This window comes from Anomalospiza imberbis, chromosome 8, assembly GCF_031753505.1.
Source record: "Anomalospiza imberbis isolate Cuckoo-Finch-1a 21T00152 chromosome 8, ASM3175350v1, whole genome shotgun sequence".
Classification (NCBI taxonomy): domain Eukaryota; kingdom Metazoa; phylum Chordata; class Aves; order Passeriformes; family Viduidae; genus Anomalospiza; species Anomalospiza imberbis.
In genome coordinates, this window is record NC_089688.1 from 4,004,659 (window position 1) to 4,020,207 (window position 15,549).

The following is a 15,549-nucleotide window of genomic DNA, read 5'->3' on the forward strand; positions in this document are numbered from 1 at the left end:
GTTAAAGCCACCTCAGAAGGATGGGCTGGAAGGAGGACACCTGGCCTAAGGCATATCTGGGTTACTATTCCCATCTGTTTGCCCTGGATCCATCCACAGATCCATCATTCCACTCTTCTGGTGTGGTTTGCAATTAAAAAAAAAAAATTGAGAGTGGAAGATGAGTTTGATGTTGTCCTTCTTGGTCTTCTTTGGGGCAGGGCAGCAAATCTTCATCTGGAGGTAAATCCTCTCGGAGCAGCCAGGATCAGTGGGTGGCACCATAGCATCCATCCCTCCCTGGACTGCACTGGCATTATAGGGTAGCTAAACACAGGCAGGAATTATTGATGGAATAATTTTGGGATTTGAATTTGTGAGCAAGCTCATAAATGGCAATAACGTGACAGAGCTGGGAATAAATTCAGCTGTTCTGTAATGTTTGTGATGAGTAAGGAAACAGGCAAAGAGCTGGGCTTTTCCTTGGAATGCCAGCTTTTCCTGAAAGGATCTTTGGGAAGTTCCCAGGTACATTTGTGCATCACGAGGAGATGGACACATGGTACACAGAGGAAGGAGCACAGAAGCCTTTCCCATGATGCCTCAGGTTTTAGCTTTTATATTTTTCAGATTCTGTGCTGCTTTAGTGTGTAGGTCTGAGCTTCACATTAGGGGATGGTGAGCTCTCTTCACAGAGCAGGGAGAAAAAACAATTATTTCTCTAGCTGGGGACCAAGGACAGCTGATCCAGATTTCAGGCCCAGGAGCACAAACAACGTGGGCTGGAGAGAGAAAAGTAAGAAGGATGTGACTTCATAACCTAAAGCTGTTACTGGACAATGAACTCCAATATGCAAATGGAGCAGAACTTCTAAAAGTGAGAGGCCCCGTGACCAGGTGTCCTTTTTGTGACCATTTTGGTTCATCTTGGGTGCAGCCCTGGCTGGGCTCTTGTGCTGCCCAAGGTGGATCCATTGAAGCCTTTTAACAAATCCCTACTTTATTCTTTAGCCCTGTCTGGCTCTGTTCTAGGTCAGCCTTGTCACAGCATCACCCATACATGCAGGTCATTGTTATTCCCTGCTCTCACTGCCTGCTCTGCCTGAGGAGCATTTTGGGGCCAGCACCCCCTTCCAGCTAATGCATGGAGACATGGGAGTGCTCAGATCCTGGACAAGTCTGGGGAGCAGGTTTGGCCTTTCCCAGCAAGGGTTGGGTTCATGCCCTGTTTTTTTTTTTTTTTTTTCCTGCTGCAAATGTTCATCAAAGAACATCTGTCCCCGGAAGTCCTGACCCCATGGATTGATATCCAGAGGCAATGCTGGATAAGAAGGGTTTGCACCTGAGGTGGGACCTCTGAGAGGATGAGTGGCACCACACCACAAAGAAATAGGGATTTGCTCTTAGTGCCTCCCAGGAATTTGCTTTCAGGCATTCCCAGGCTCTGGATCCTGCTGGTTGTGTTGATTCCCTGTGGCTGTCCCTGCTCCCCTTTGTCCCCTTCCTGTGTCCCCTCAAAGAGGGCACAGCTGAACCTCAGCATCTCACATGGACACAGCATGAGATGCTTTTGTTTTCACTTTCACCTCTTCCTAGATTCCCCATTGCCCCAAATCCACGGGAAAGATGTGATCCTGAGCTATTTGGAGTCATTGGAGCCATCAGGGGAGGGAAGGGGAGCTGTGGCAGCCCTGCCACCACTTGCTGCATCTGCTTCTCCTTACATCACTTTCAAGAACAAAGGCTCCTGGTGACAGGAATTGCTGCCATGTCCCTGCCACTTCCCATTATTCACCTGCACCCAAATTTGACACAGCACAAATCCAGTGTAGGGAGCTTAACATGATTTCAGGGTATCAGGCAGGCAGCGTCCCATGGATGGACCAGACCCAGGTGGGTCATTTCATCCCAGCTAAAATATGGACAGTCAGATGGAGAGTAAGAATAGTCACAGAACTGAAGATATGGGGGAATTTTTGCTTTCTTTTACACAGATTTTTTTAAGTGCCCCATTAGCTGAAGCAGCATTTAATAAGAAATAAATTGTGGCTGCCCCATCTTGGAAGTGTTCAAGAAAGGGTTGGGAGCAGCCTGGTCTAGTGGAAGGTGGTTGGAACAACATGACCATGAAGCTCCTTTCCAAGCCAAACTATTCCATGATTCTCTGACCCCTTTAGAATCTCACTGTATCTTAAAAGCATAAGGAGAGGGCTTTTAGTGGGCACAGAAATAAGGTTTAGTTTTGGGATGTATTTACCTCCTCACCCCACCTGTGGATCTCAGGCTCACTTCACCTGTGTCTCCTTGCAGGCTGGCTCTGATCACCACCATCCAGGTGCTGCAGCTCCACTTTTCCCAGTTTTTGCAGAGATTCTGTAATTTCCGTCTACAGGAATGCATTTCCTCAGTGACGGGTGAGGTAGTGACCAGGCTGACCAAAAAAACAAGTAAAAGGCTGCTTGTTAAACAAAGCTGGTGTCTGTCAGCGGGGAAGGCTCCCAAATTCTGGGCTTATCCCCCCAAACTGGTGGCATTTGCTCGGATCAGGGTGGTAGGTTCTCATTTGGTTGCAGTTCCTGGCTGGCTGGCAGCCTGCAGGTGGAGAGGAGCCAAGTTTTCTCTGGAGATGACAGTTTGCTAACAGATGTCTGATGTTTCCCAACACAGGATGGGAATCAGGAGCTACTTCAGCAGAGCTGAGCAGTTGGGTAATTGCAAACCTTTGCTCCTCACATTTTCTCATTTATCAACTGCCTGGGTAATATGATTATTTCATTATTTTTGTTGTTGTTCATAGTTTTAGGAGGCAAAGCTTGAAATATCTCTCAGAGCAATCATCATCCTAGGAGGCAGTGGCTCATTTAAATGCTGGGAAACCTCCAGGAGTGTGAGGAGCCACAGGATTTCCTCTCCCCTTGGGCACAGCATTGCCCAGATATTTGGGCTGTGGCTCTTGCACTGCCATTTCAAAGGATTGGGATATAGGAAGATGGAATTTCCTCCTGAGGTCCCTGATTGCTCTGGTGTCTTGTATGTGGTGCCTGTCCCTGCCTACGAGGAGGCTGAGGCAAGGCAGCTCCTCAGGAACAGGTATTTTATTTGGAGGCAGGGAAAGGTGTGGTGTTTCCAAGCTCCAGCTCTTCCAGAGGAGCTTTCAGGAGGTTTCTGCCACTCAGATTTGCAGGAAATCTTGGAGAAGAGCTTGGAGGCTCTGCAGGATGCTCCTGCCCAACTCAGAGCTGAACATCTTCTGTGCTTCTCTCTGAGGTCCCACTCTGCTTTCAGCTTCAGGAGTGGGCTGTGAGCTCTGCCAAGGTTGGGCTAGTCTCAGTAGGTGACAAAAACTTGCTGCAATAAGCAAAAAGTTCCATTAGGAGCGCACATTAGTGGAATCCTGGTGTCCCACCAGCTCCTGTGATAAGCTCAGCCTTCATTTTAAAAGCTCTTTATTAAAGAACAGACTGGTCATTCCTTTTGGATCACACATTCCCTGGATATTTTCTTTTTGTGCACTTCCAGCTAGGATTTTCAAGGCATTTTGACCTGGGAGGAGCAGCACAATTACCAAAATATCCAAGGAAAGGTTCTTTCTTAATTACAGCTAACTCCACTGGAGACAAGCCCAGAAATCCCAGTGCAGGAAGTTCAGGCCTCGTGTCTGCACAGCTCCAGTGTGTGCTTGTGATGCCACTTGTGCCTCCAAGGTATCTTCCCAGCACTCCTCTCATCAATTAATTCAGGAATTTGAACTCTTCCAGAGTCAGAAAAGCATTTGATTATTTGGAAAGTCTCCAAGCACTGGCATAAGGCTGCGATTTACAATAAAAGTGCCTTTCTGATTAAAGAGGAATGGCATGAGGTTGTGGCATCTCCAAAGTGGAGAAAAGCACCCTGCCCTAGCACAGGTGGATTTGTCCCACAAAGGGATGAGTTATTCCCACCTCATGCTGCACAAGTGGGGTCAAACTGTCCCTACTCTCATCCCACCTCTGTTCTATGGAGCTGCTTCCCTGAGCACATTGTGCACAGAGCCTAGGGGCTCTCCTCCCTGGGGCTGTGGCAGAGCTGTGTGCACACAGGGCTGTGCCCTGTGCTCTGGGATGGCCCTGCTGGAGCAGGGAGGTGCCACCAGATGTGATCCCTTCCAGCCTGAGCCGTCCTGTGAATATCCCAAAAATTCCTGACTGTTGCAGATTCTTTATGCTGATCCAGAACTGAACATTTTCCTACAGAAAAATATTATTATATCAACTTCTGTATTACTTAGCACTGCCCTCCCAGTGCCTTGAAAGGGTCTCTTGACTTTGGGAGGTAAAATCACACACCACATATGTTTTTTACCATCGTACTGTTGAGTGAGGAGGTCACACTGCAGAACCTTGGGAGCTTCTGTTCAGGGAACAGCATGCTCAGCTTCAGGAATTTGGAAGGAATTCTGAACTTCATGGTGAGGATCATACCCCTGGGTTCTCATTTAGCTTGGGAATATTTGTGTTTTCATCTTTTTATTGAAGATATTTATACTCCAGCTTAGCAGCTTTGGAATGCATAACGACTTCATTTACAGAAATTTGGAGTTTAAGTGGACTTGGACTTTTGTAGCTGGGAATAAAACAGAATTCCAGTGGGACTGTTGTTAGTGGGCATGGAAAGGGCTTGTTTGCTTGATTTTACCGGTGTTTTGGTTCACTGCCTATTTTTGGCATTTCTTCCGGGGTTTGGAGGTTTGTTGCACTATATTTAGAAAAAAAAAACATCCAATTTGTCTCATCTGCTATGCTGCACTTGTCTGTTCACACTACATCCAAGGAGCGTGGCAGAGGGAATTAGCCAAGGGATTTCCCAAAGCAATCCCAAGAATGCAGCAAGTATTTTTCTAAGCAAAATAATACCCATTGGAACATTGCACGTTCCAATGCAAATCCAGAAGATTTCAGCTTCCTTACCCAGGAAGGTGTCCCTGACTATGGCAGGGAGGTTGAAATCAGATGGTCTTGAGGGTCCCTTCCAACCCAAACCATTGTGTGACCCTGGCCCTGAAATTTTACATCTGTTTGTGTGTTGTCAGGAAATTTTCCTCGCTGGGATTTCATCTTGCTGGCAATTAGAAGTCATTAAAGGTGTTTAACTGCTCTGTCCATTCATCATGGAAATGAGAGGTGCTCACTGCTCTGTCAGCCCTGAAATGATGGCTCTGCTGTGATTTGAAAGGGGACATTTAAATCCTTTTCTAGTGCCAGCTCAGCGTTCACCTCGTGATGAGCATGAAGCGATCAATGAGCAGCTGTGGCACACAAGGTTATCCCAAGTTCACAGCAGGCTCCGTGCTGATTGGTTTCCAAAGTCAGATGCATCAGGAGCAAGGTCACCGACAGGATCCGGTGACAGCATAAAAAATAAAGCAGAGCTGAAGTCATTTGTTGACAGCAGCCCCTGGAAGAGAATTGTGCTTTATTGCCTCAGATTTGGGGCTTTGTGATGTGACCTTTCACATTGTTGGACTCCTATTTGTAGCTTTCCCTTTTCACTTGGAAAATGATAGAGTTTTGCTCTCTCTCCCCCATTGGCATTGAGGTTTTAATGTTAGAGCAGAGGAGATGGTTTGAAGGGAATCTGTTAATGAAATAATTAGGGTGGGAATGTTCCAAAGCTGGCCAGGTGGCCACGGGAGTGGGATGGTGGCTCATCTTCCCACTGCTGTTACCCTGCACAAGTGAAGCCTCCAGTGATTATGCCCTACTGTTAATTGCAAGCTGTTCCAGCTAAAATGAAGCCCTGCACCTTCCAGGCCTCCCTCCATAATCCAGCCAACTCTTTCCCCATAAATTCACCCGCAGCCAAAGGTCGCACACGCCCAGGGACTCTCCGGTAGACAAATGTCACATTTTATGGAGGGGGCGGATCCTGCTCATCCATTTCCCCTCCAAGCCTTTCTAAAAATACCCTAAACCTTAACAAGGAGCTATTTTGGAGGAATTATGGTCATGGATAGGCATGGGAAGCTGATTCTTGCAGGCTTGCACAGGTTGGAGTTGCGTGTTCCTTACTCAGGCGCGCGGTGTTGTGGGGCAGTTGGCCATGGGATAAACAGAGAGCATCGGGATTTTGGAACCTCCTGGCTTGGGATGGCTGCTCTGAGTGGGTTTATAGGAAGAGAACAAGTGAAGATATCCTTATAGGAATGTTGATCTGTGCCTGAAGTCATTCATTTCAGGCATTTGCAACTTATCAGATCTGATTTCATAAAACCTGGCTGGGATTTCTCTCCAGGGACCTTTAGTGATCCTGCCACTTCCAGTAAACATTTATAGAAACTGCTGCCAGCCTGTGGATATGAAAAACTCTTAGGAAAGACTTCTATCTTCCAAAAATCCTTAAAGACACCAAAATATTTACAAGCAAACCTCACCCAGGAGAAGATGGATAGAAAGTGCCCAGCCTTGGCAGCTGGATTGCAGTACCAGGCGTTGGCTTTGCACCCTCAGTAGGGATGTTTGCTATTGCCCCTTGGAAAGCCGTGCCCTCCAGAGCCATGTTGGGATTGGGAGCAGCAGAATGCTGAGCTAAAAGTGAATTTTGAGAGCTGAGATGGAAGTGCAGCAGGTAAAGGCTGGCCCAGGCTCCCACTGCTCGGGGGCGGTGGCGCGCACTGCTCAGGTTTGCACCTCTAAGAAATTTCCGTTTTTTCGCCTCAAAACCTCCAGATACGAAGCCGAAGCTGCCTTCTTTGCCAACCTGAAACTGTCGGATTTCAACATCATCGACACCCTGGGAGTCGGAGGGTTCGGGAGAGTGGAGCTGGTAGGTGACCTCTTCTTCTTTGTGTGACATCCTAATACAACTGCTGTGTTAAAGGCTTCATTTTCTTTGCTATTACACCCCAATAACCTTGAGAAAAATGATCTGCTGGGATTATCTAGTGAAGAAAGCTGACTTACATTTCCTGAGACATAAAAAATGTACCAATAAATGCTTTGCAGTAGCCAAGAAGGATTTATGTCCTAGGCTGAGAGAGGAGCACACATCTCTTCTCTCTCTTAAGTGGTTTATGGCATTGATTTATGGCCTTTTAAAAACAACCTGGAGAACTGGGTGAGTGCTGGGATCAGAAGAGCAACCTAAAATCCTATTTAACCAGATTCAGAGTAACAGCAGAAAGCCTCTTCTACATTTTTTTTATTCAAGTCTAGAGTGGTTGCACTTGGTTATCCTCAAAGCTGAACATTCAGCACCTGACTCATGACAATACATCCCAGAGTGGGCCTGGTTTTGTTCAGAACTGTAAAGACAAAATCCGAGCCTGCTTTTTGCACTGCTTGGAGCTTTGGAGCTCTGTGGTCTCCTTTAAAGCAGAGCCAGAGCAAGAGGCTAGCTGTTTGTAACACCAAGGCAACACAAAACCTTGGAGTAGGAAGAGGGAGTTGAGTTACACCACGGAGGAGCTTCGGACACCGGACACTCGTGCAGTATGTTAGGAACTCCTGCAAGCCCGGGCAGAAGGGGAACAGAGTTACTGTTGCCACCACAAAACCTCAGGGAAGCCTCCACTCCATAATCCTGTGGGACCTGAAGAGTAATAAAATGGGCAAAATGAGATGTTTTCGGTGTTTTTTGTGATGTAAAGGGGAAAATTGGTGTGCAAAGCCCAGCTTGCTCTTCCCTGTGGTTTATTCCTGACTTTTCCTGGCTGGATGTGAAATCTTGTGGAGGAGAGAGCATCTGTGGGAGCACTGGTCTCTTCCTGGGGTTTGGGGTTTAATGTATGATTATTTTGTTTATGAATATTTAATTTATGAGTATTTTGAAGGAGTCACCTGCTGAGGATGCTTTAGAACAGGAGGTTGTGCTCAACCTCTCTTTTGAAGCCCCTCCCTCCTCTCCTGACACCAAGGATTTGCCTCCTAAATTAACATCTGGCTTCTCCGCCCTGTAGTGAGGGACCCACAAGTTTGGGGCTTGGTTTGAGCCTTGTGGAGGTTTTGGGTTCATTTTTAAGGGGTTTTGCCAACCTCAAGGTGTTCCTGGGGAGGTGCATGGTTTGTCTCCATGAGGGGCTGCTGCTGGGACCCTCACCAGTGGCCATGGCCAGGTGACATGGCAAGCCTGTTACAGCTTTAAGGTGACAAAAACTCCACCCTGGTGGTGTGTGACCCTGGCCCAGGAGAGAAGAAGAGCAGGAGGTGCTCTGTCCCTTCAAGGTGACAACTTGAGTAGAAATATTCCATTCTGAGTTGATGTTCACACCTCAGAAGCCTCCAAGAAGTCCTGGAGCCACCTGAGGTGGGAAAAACATTCTCAGAGGTTTTCTTCTGGGATGGTGCCCCTCTCCTGACCAGGAAAATGCTGGATAAGCTCATTTTTTGTAGCTCTGAACTGTACACAGATAAAACATATTTAAAAGTATAGCTCAACTCACCAGATTTTGTTGTTTTTCTTTATCACAGAAGGAAATTTTGTTACAAAGCCAAGAAAATATTCCTTTTGTCAAAACTGAGCCTGGAATTGCTGCCTCATGCTTCCACCTCCTCCATTAAAAATATGGTTTATTACTTCAGGCTAAAAATGTAAGATATATCGGAGGAATCGGCTCTTTTATTGCCTGTATATGGAAGTGCAGGAATGTTCCTGGAAAACATTCACCATTTTTGTGCTTTCCGGGAGTAAAATGGATCCAAAAAAGTGAAGGATGTGGCAAGGAAAAGGGATTTTATAGCTTAGGGCACGAAGCCTCAGAATGTCACCGCTGGAGGGGGCAACTGGTGGTGGCTGGGGGGCTACTGGCAGGTCTGGGGCTGGGATTGGCCAAAAGGAGTAACACTCCCATTGGATGTGGTTTTCCGGACACTTCTGGGAATGCTGGTTCCTTGGAGAGGTCACCCTTTCCATGCATGCATGCACAAGGATATGGCTTTTAGGTCAGACAGCCTAAAATAGAAATTATTTTTGATTCCTTGGATATTACACATGGAAATCCCCTTTTGTTTTGCTTTTCCAGGCAGTTTTGTTTTCTGTATCTCAGGAAAAAATTTCAAAGCTTTGGAACGAGTGGGTTTTGCTCAGTTTTTTGGTGGCTTCCTGGTGCCTCTTGCTACATCCTTATGGATGCTCCTCTTGATCCCAAATTGGGCTATGCAATCAACTTTTATCTAGGTTTTCCTTGAGGGATAAACCAAAACCATCCCGGGTTGGAGAAACCACAGCAAATGGGAGGAGTGGGCTTTTTGGGATGCATCCACTGCTTTTTACAGCTCAGCCTCCCTGCTTTATATCAGCTGAGCATCTTCTGGGGTAGGATCCAGGATTAACACCAGGAAAATAGGAATTTCAAGTGCCACTGGGATAGGGAATGTCACCTCATGTGACAGGGATGGAGGGCAGGTGTCCTCAGCCCTCGGAAATCATCTCTGCTGACCTTTATTGCTCTTAATTTCCTTTTCACTCAAGTCCTGTGCTCCTGAGCATCTGCTCCAGGTCAGTTCTTCTGGGTTTGAATCAAGATAATTTTTGACAGCTCTGAAATAAATACATTGGAGTAGCTGAATACCCAGGACTGGAGTAATTTTTCCATGGAATTGGTTCCTATAGGTGATAGCTGAGCACAGGGCGACTAAAAATCACATCCTTGCCTTCTGCACTCCCTTCTGGCTTTGTGGTGGCCCCAAAAAGCAAAATTCCTTTGCAATATGGAGATTTCTAAAGGCACAAATAAAAACATGCACATAAAATGTCGCAGCCATGTTTTATGGGCTCTGTACAAAGTGGACACATTGGAATTTTTCAGCTTTATTTGTGTTTTAAGAGAAATCTGGCCCCAGCTTCTGAAGTGCAATTAAATCTCTTCCAGCCTCCAGCCTGTGTTGTAAACAAAGCCATTAGTGAATTAATTAGATAATGAGGAAAAACCCACTGCAATTGTCTTCTGATAGCCTGACAGATGCAGAATCCAGACATTTATTGGTGGAAATTTCCAACTGTGTCCAATTTCCAATTCCCAAGTCAGCTGCTTTTCCTAGGTAATGCAAAGTTTTTTATTAGAAAGATAATTTTTCTCTTGGAAATCTCCTGCTTTTGGGGTTTAATTGTCTGGAATTGCCTTAAGCTATGCCAAGGGAGGCTCAGCTTGGACAGCAGCAGGAATTTCTGCATGGAAAGGGTGCTCAGGCCTTGGCAGGGGCTGCCCAGGGAGCTTTGGAGTGCCCATCCCTGGAGGTGTCCAAGGGAGGGCTGGAGGTGGCACTCAGTGCTCTGGGCTGGGCACAAGGTGGGCACTGGGCACAGCTGGGACTCCATGGGCTGGGAGGGATTTTCCAGGCTCAGGGATCCTGTGATCCTGTGAATTTTTTGTCTTTTGAAAGAATGGATCTTTTGGTTGCTATGAAGGGAGGAAGATTTTGGGATTTCGGTGAGGGATTTGAGATCAGGTACCCAAGGAAATCCCAAACTCATCTGACAACATCACTGTTTCTGAGCTCAGCAAAATCCTGGGGATGATCTGATCCTTTTTTTTTCCATCCCCTCCCAACATTTGCAGCATTTTCCCTTCTCCAGCATGTGCAGGTTGTTTACTTTTGTCACACCACTGCAGGGCCATATTTTAATTTTCCCTGGATTTTGAATTCCTGTTTAAACTAAACACATTCTTTGTAGATGGAAACCCATCCTAGGGCTTGTCTGTTTATGGAAAGGGTCTTGGCAAAGTTTGGGAATATGGGCTGTGTTGGGAGCCCATTAAATCTGGGCAGAGGCTGGATCAGGATATGAGCTGAGCCGGAGATTTCAGCTCCGGCTGGAGGCTGAAATTAAACATAAAAATAGGTTTTATATTTCAGACAAATCCAAACTGGGAAGCAGAGCAGGATCGTGTATGGGATTGTTGGAGTTTAGCTCCATTTGATATTTCCAAGATCCCACAGCAGTGAGTTTTTCCATTTCCCACATACCTTAGCCATAGAATCCTTCTTCCTCTATTTACTTTTCCTTGGAATGATTTTATGCATGAAACCCTTGCTGTTCCTCACTGCTTTTTAGCCTTTTGCTTCCAGATACTTTTGCAAAATAATTTTTACCTCTGGGCTATATAGGGAGGCAGAAATTTTAATATATTTTAATATATTTGCACAATATTTGCTCTTTACTCATAAAAAAACTTGTCCGTGTCTGTTGTCAAGCAGCAAAAATCAGTTTTCAGTGCAGGGATCAAGATGTGGAGTTAAAGAGGTATTGGATTAAAAATTGTTAAATTTGCTTTTTTGAGTGACTTGTTAATGAATAATTTTGCAAATTATTTTCATATAGAATCCCATAGTTTTCCAAATGGGATAGGAAATTTAATGCTTTCCCAACCAATGGAATCTTGATTATTAAAAAAAAAATAAGGTCACTGTCATGGACAGTTTCCACCCTGCTGCCCACTTGGAATTAATTTTGAAATATTCATCCTTCAAAATTCAGCCTACAATATGTATTGTAGACTTCATTTTTAATCCATGATTTTTCTTTCCATCTTCTCCTAAAATCTCAGAATGCTTTGGGTTAGAATGGACCTTAAAGCTCCAAAATTCCACCCCTGTAATGGGCAGGGGCACCTTCCACTATCTCAGGCTGCTCCAAGCCCCGTCCAGTCTCAGCTTGGACACTTCCAGGGATCCAGGGGCAGCCACAACCACGCTGAGCCATGTCTTAGGTGGGGTTTATTTAAGTCTTGACTTATTTTCCAGCCTAACCCAGCACAGCGTGTTCTGTAGCCAACCCTCACGTAATGTTGGGCTTGAGGCAGGGAGTGTGAATCTAATTTGAATATGCAAATTATCATTTATCTCTAAACATAGGTGAGGAGAGAGGCTGAATCTGGCCTTAAGGAGATGTGGAAAGGCCCCTACAAATCCTTATGGATCATTTGGGCTGGAAAATCCCTCCCAGCCCATGGAGTCCCAGCTGTGCCCAGTGCCCACCTTGTCCCCAGCCCAGAGCACTGAGTGCCACCTCCAGCCCTCCCTTGGACACCTGCAGGGATGGGCACTCCAAAGCTCCCTGGGCAGCCCCTGCCAAGGCCTGAGCACCCTTTCCATGCAGAAATTCCTGCTGCTGTCCAAGCTGAGCCTCCCTTGGCACAGCTTGAGGCCGTTTCCCGTTGGCCTGTCCCTATTCCCTGGCAGCAGAGCCCGACCCTCCCTGGCTGCTTGTGGGGAATTCTCTTCCCTCCTGGGAGAAGAAGAATCCTCAGTTCAGTAGGAAAAGCAGGCTGTCCCCTCTGGTTGGGACAGGAGCAGTCACTCTGTGTGTGCAGCAGTGCAGCTGTCAGGATTAGGAAAGCTCAGCTTGCAAACGCTGCTCTCAGCAACAGCTGCTGCTATTTTTGTTGGTTCCACAGGATCGAGCTGGGAAACAGGGAAAATGCAGGACCTTGGAATGCCCAGCAAACAGGAGCACTTGGAATTCAGCTCCCAAAGTGCTGCTGTTGAGTCAGTTCTTATTTAATGTGATGGGGAAATAGCCACATTTCAGCAGAGCATGGATTTCTGGCTCATTTCTATTGGAAGAATTCCACAGGAAGCAAAATTCCCTTGGAAAAACATCTTTGTTGTTGTGGAAATTCAGAGGGACAAAGAGGGAAACTGGGGTGAGTGAAGAACTCAAAGCTCATCCAGTGCCACCCCTGCCATGGCCAGGGGTGTCACAGGGACACCTTCCACTGTCCCAAGCCCCAGAGTCCAGCCTGGCCTTGGACTCTTCCAGGGATCCAGGGGCAGCCACAGCTGCTCTGGGCACCCTGTGCCGGGCCGTGCCCACCCTACCAGGGAACAATTCCTAATTCCCAATATCCCATCCATCCCTGCCCTTTGGCAGTGGGAAGCCATTCCCTGTGTCCTGTCTCTCAATCCCTTGGAAATATCCTGGAATGTTCAGTAACGGAAATAAATCCTTCTCTGGGGGTTTGTTGTGCATCCTGGTAAATATTTCTGAAAGTTTCCACTTCCCCAGGCTCAGCTGGAGGAATTGCTGGAGTTGCAGACTGTAAACTGAAGCCATTTATTCAAAATAAGACTTAAAAAAAAACAACCAGAAATTAAACCCTAACCCCAAACCAAAAGTGTTTTTATCACTTTTAGTTGGCCAAAAATGCAGAATTTCTTTGTGCTTTGAGTTGTGGTAAAACCAGGATAAGGAATAATGATGGCAGCAGTGATGGGGAAAAATGTCCTGATTTACTTTTTGAACATTGTTTGGGTCTTTGTGATGTGTTTCTCTGAAAATAAAATGGCACACAATGCAAAGATATTAATTAGGAGGGTGAATCTCAGTGTGAAAAACCAGACAGGAACTTTGGAAAAACAAAAGTTTTATGTGGGCTTGGAAATTCTTGGGGCTGTGGGGAATGAGAAACCATAAATTTTTATTATACATTATTTTATTATACATTATTTTTATTTATATATTATTTATATATATATATATATAAAGAAGAGTTTAATGATGAAGACTTTGGCCAGAGATGGGGGGCCTCCCATTTGTTAGACTTTAACTTATTTGTGGTGGTGATGTTGGAAACCTCTCTTTAAGTCAGCTGAGGACCATCCTGTTGGGATTGATTTCCTTAAGGTCTGTGTGTCCTTTTGGACTTGAGGCTCCCAGTTTGTTTTCTGGGGATGCTGGGGATCCCATCCCTCCTGATATTTCCATGAGGATCCCATCCCTCCTGGTGTTTCCATGGGGATCCCATCCCTCCAGGTGTTTCCCCGATCCCTGAACTACCACAGAACAAAGCAGGTGGACAAGGAACTGTTCAAGTTCAGGGTGTGTGGCCTGGGAAAAGCCCAGGGGAAAGTTTGGATAACACTACCAAAAACATGGTGGGATTATTGAGGTGTCTGAGGGCCAGGAGTTGGACGGAATCATCCTTGAGGGGCTCTTCCAACTCAGCACATTCCATGGTTCTACAAAGGTGCCATGTCTCATATCCACCCACATTCCTGTCAGCAAAACAATACAAAAAGAGATCTGACACTAAATCCATTCTGATTGTGTGACTGTTGCCTCCTAACCCTAAAGGCAGGCTGGGTTTCTGACGGGGCTCAGTGACAGCCAAGCTGCTTCCCTCTGGCAGAAGCCAAATTCCTACAAGGACACCAAAACAGAAGTTGCCAGATGGCACCTCGTGCTCGACAGAGGGGCAAGCACCTCACTGGATTATTGTTATGAGCAGCTGCTGGGGGAACTTAGCAGACTTGGAATCCTGGGAGGTCAACAACGGGGTTTCTTTGAGAGGGCTAGCCAGGATGGGAAGGGTGGCTGCCTTCCAGCTGGCTTTGGGATAAGGACCTGTCCCTCGGGGTGGCTCAGGGTTCAGAAGTTGCCAGGGTTACCCCGAGAGCAAGCAAACAACTCCTGTCAGCCTCAGCCTGGAGAATCAGGCTAAAAATAGGGGGCAGAGGCTTAAGGTAGAAGCAAAGCCATGAGCAGGCAGTGCTGCTGGGAAGCCAGGTCTGCTCATCCTCTGCAGGCATCCCAGCTCTGCAATTCCCAGCCAAAGCCAGCACAGGTGGGGTGACCTGGAGGAGAGGGGATTGGGGAAGCCGGATGTTAACTGGCAACATCTCCTGACCCCAGAGCAACACCCACATTTGGCTTTTCCCTAAAAATTGTGGCGTTTAGAAACAGCTTTTTTAGCAGTAAGCCATGCAGTCAGAAACCTGGATCATGACTGGAGAGGTGTGAGGAACTCCTGGAAGGCAGCAGGTGGGATTGCTGGCAGGGAGGTGGAAGTCCAGCCGGGCTGTGGCCTGTGTGTGACCCTGTCCTGCCGTGCCCAGGTGCAGCTGAAGAGCGAGGAGGCCAAGACGTTCGCCATGAAGATACTGAAGAAGCGGCACATCGTGGACACGCGGCAGCAGGAGCACATCCGCTCCGAGAAGCAGATCATGCAGAGTGCCCACTCCGACTTCATTGTCAGGTACCGCCCTCTGCCCCGGGCCTCGGCATGCCAGGGATGCCCCTGGGGATCAGCCAGCCAGCAGGGAAAGGCCTTCAGCTCCACTCCTGCGAGGGAAGGGAGGTGTGGAGCAGGAGGAAGGTGCTGGGCAGAGCTCGCTGGTGCTGCCAGCTGATCCAGGGTGGTTTGGGTTGGAAGGGACCTTCAAGCCCATCCAGTGCCAACCCTGCCATGGCAGGGACACCTTCCACTGTCCCAGGCTTCTCCAAGCCCTATCCAGCCTGGCCTTGGGCACTTCCAGGGATCCAGGGGCAGCCACAGCTTCTCTGGACACCCTGTGCCTTCCCCCCATCCCAGGGAACAATTCCATCCCAATACCCCATCCATCCCTCCCCTCTGGCAGTGGGAACCCATTCCCTGTGTCCCCTGATCTAAGTCCCTCTCAAGATCTCTTGGAGCTCCTTTAGGCACTGGATTCACCATCAAGAAATTATACATGCATATAAATATATATATATATATATGTATGTAATTATCATAACTTGGCTTTAGCCATGCTCAGAGTTAATTTTCCTTTTCCTTCCCAATTGCTGAGTTTTCCTTCCCACTAAGGGAAGCTGTAAGGCAGGGTTTCATCCTTT

The 15,549-nt window shown here is 47.0% G+C and overlaps 1 protein-coding gene across 8 annotated transcripts in view; it reads left to right on the forward strand.

Annotated features, from left to right (window-relative positions):
* Positions 1-15,549, forward strand: part of PRKG1 (protein kinase cGMP-dependent 1) — a 376,558-nt gene that overhangs the window by 347,700 nt on the left and 13,309 nt on the right. For 6 of the 8 annotated variants that reach the window (XM_068197052.1, XM_068197051.1, XM_068197050.1 and 3 more), the window contains 2 exons: positions 6,684-6,780; positions 14,790-14,929. In XM_068197052.1, the coding sequence (XP_068053153.1) occupies positions 6,684-6,780; positions 14,790-14,929 (237 nt within the window). Of the gene's footprint in view, positions 1-6,683; positions 6,781-9,845; positions 9,993-12,494; positions 12,599-14,789; positions 14,930-15,549 lie in introns of those variants that run through there. The other 2 variants (XM_068197056.1, XM_068197057.1) reach the window with 2 other exon arrangements.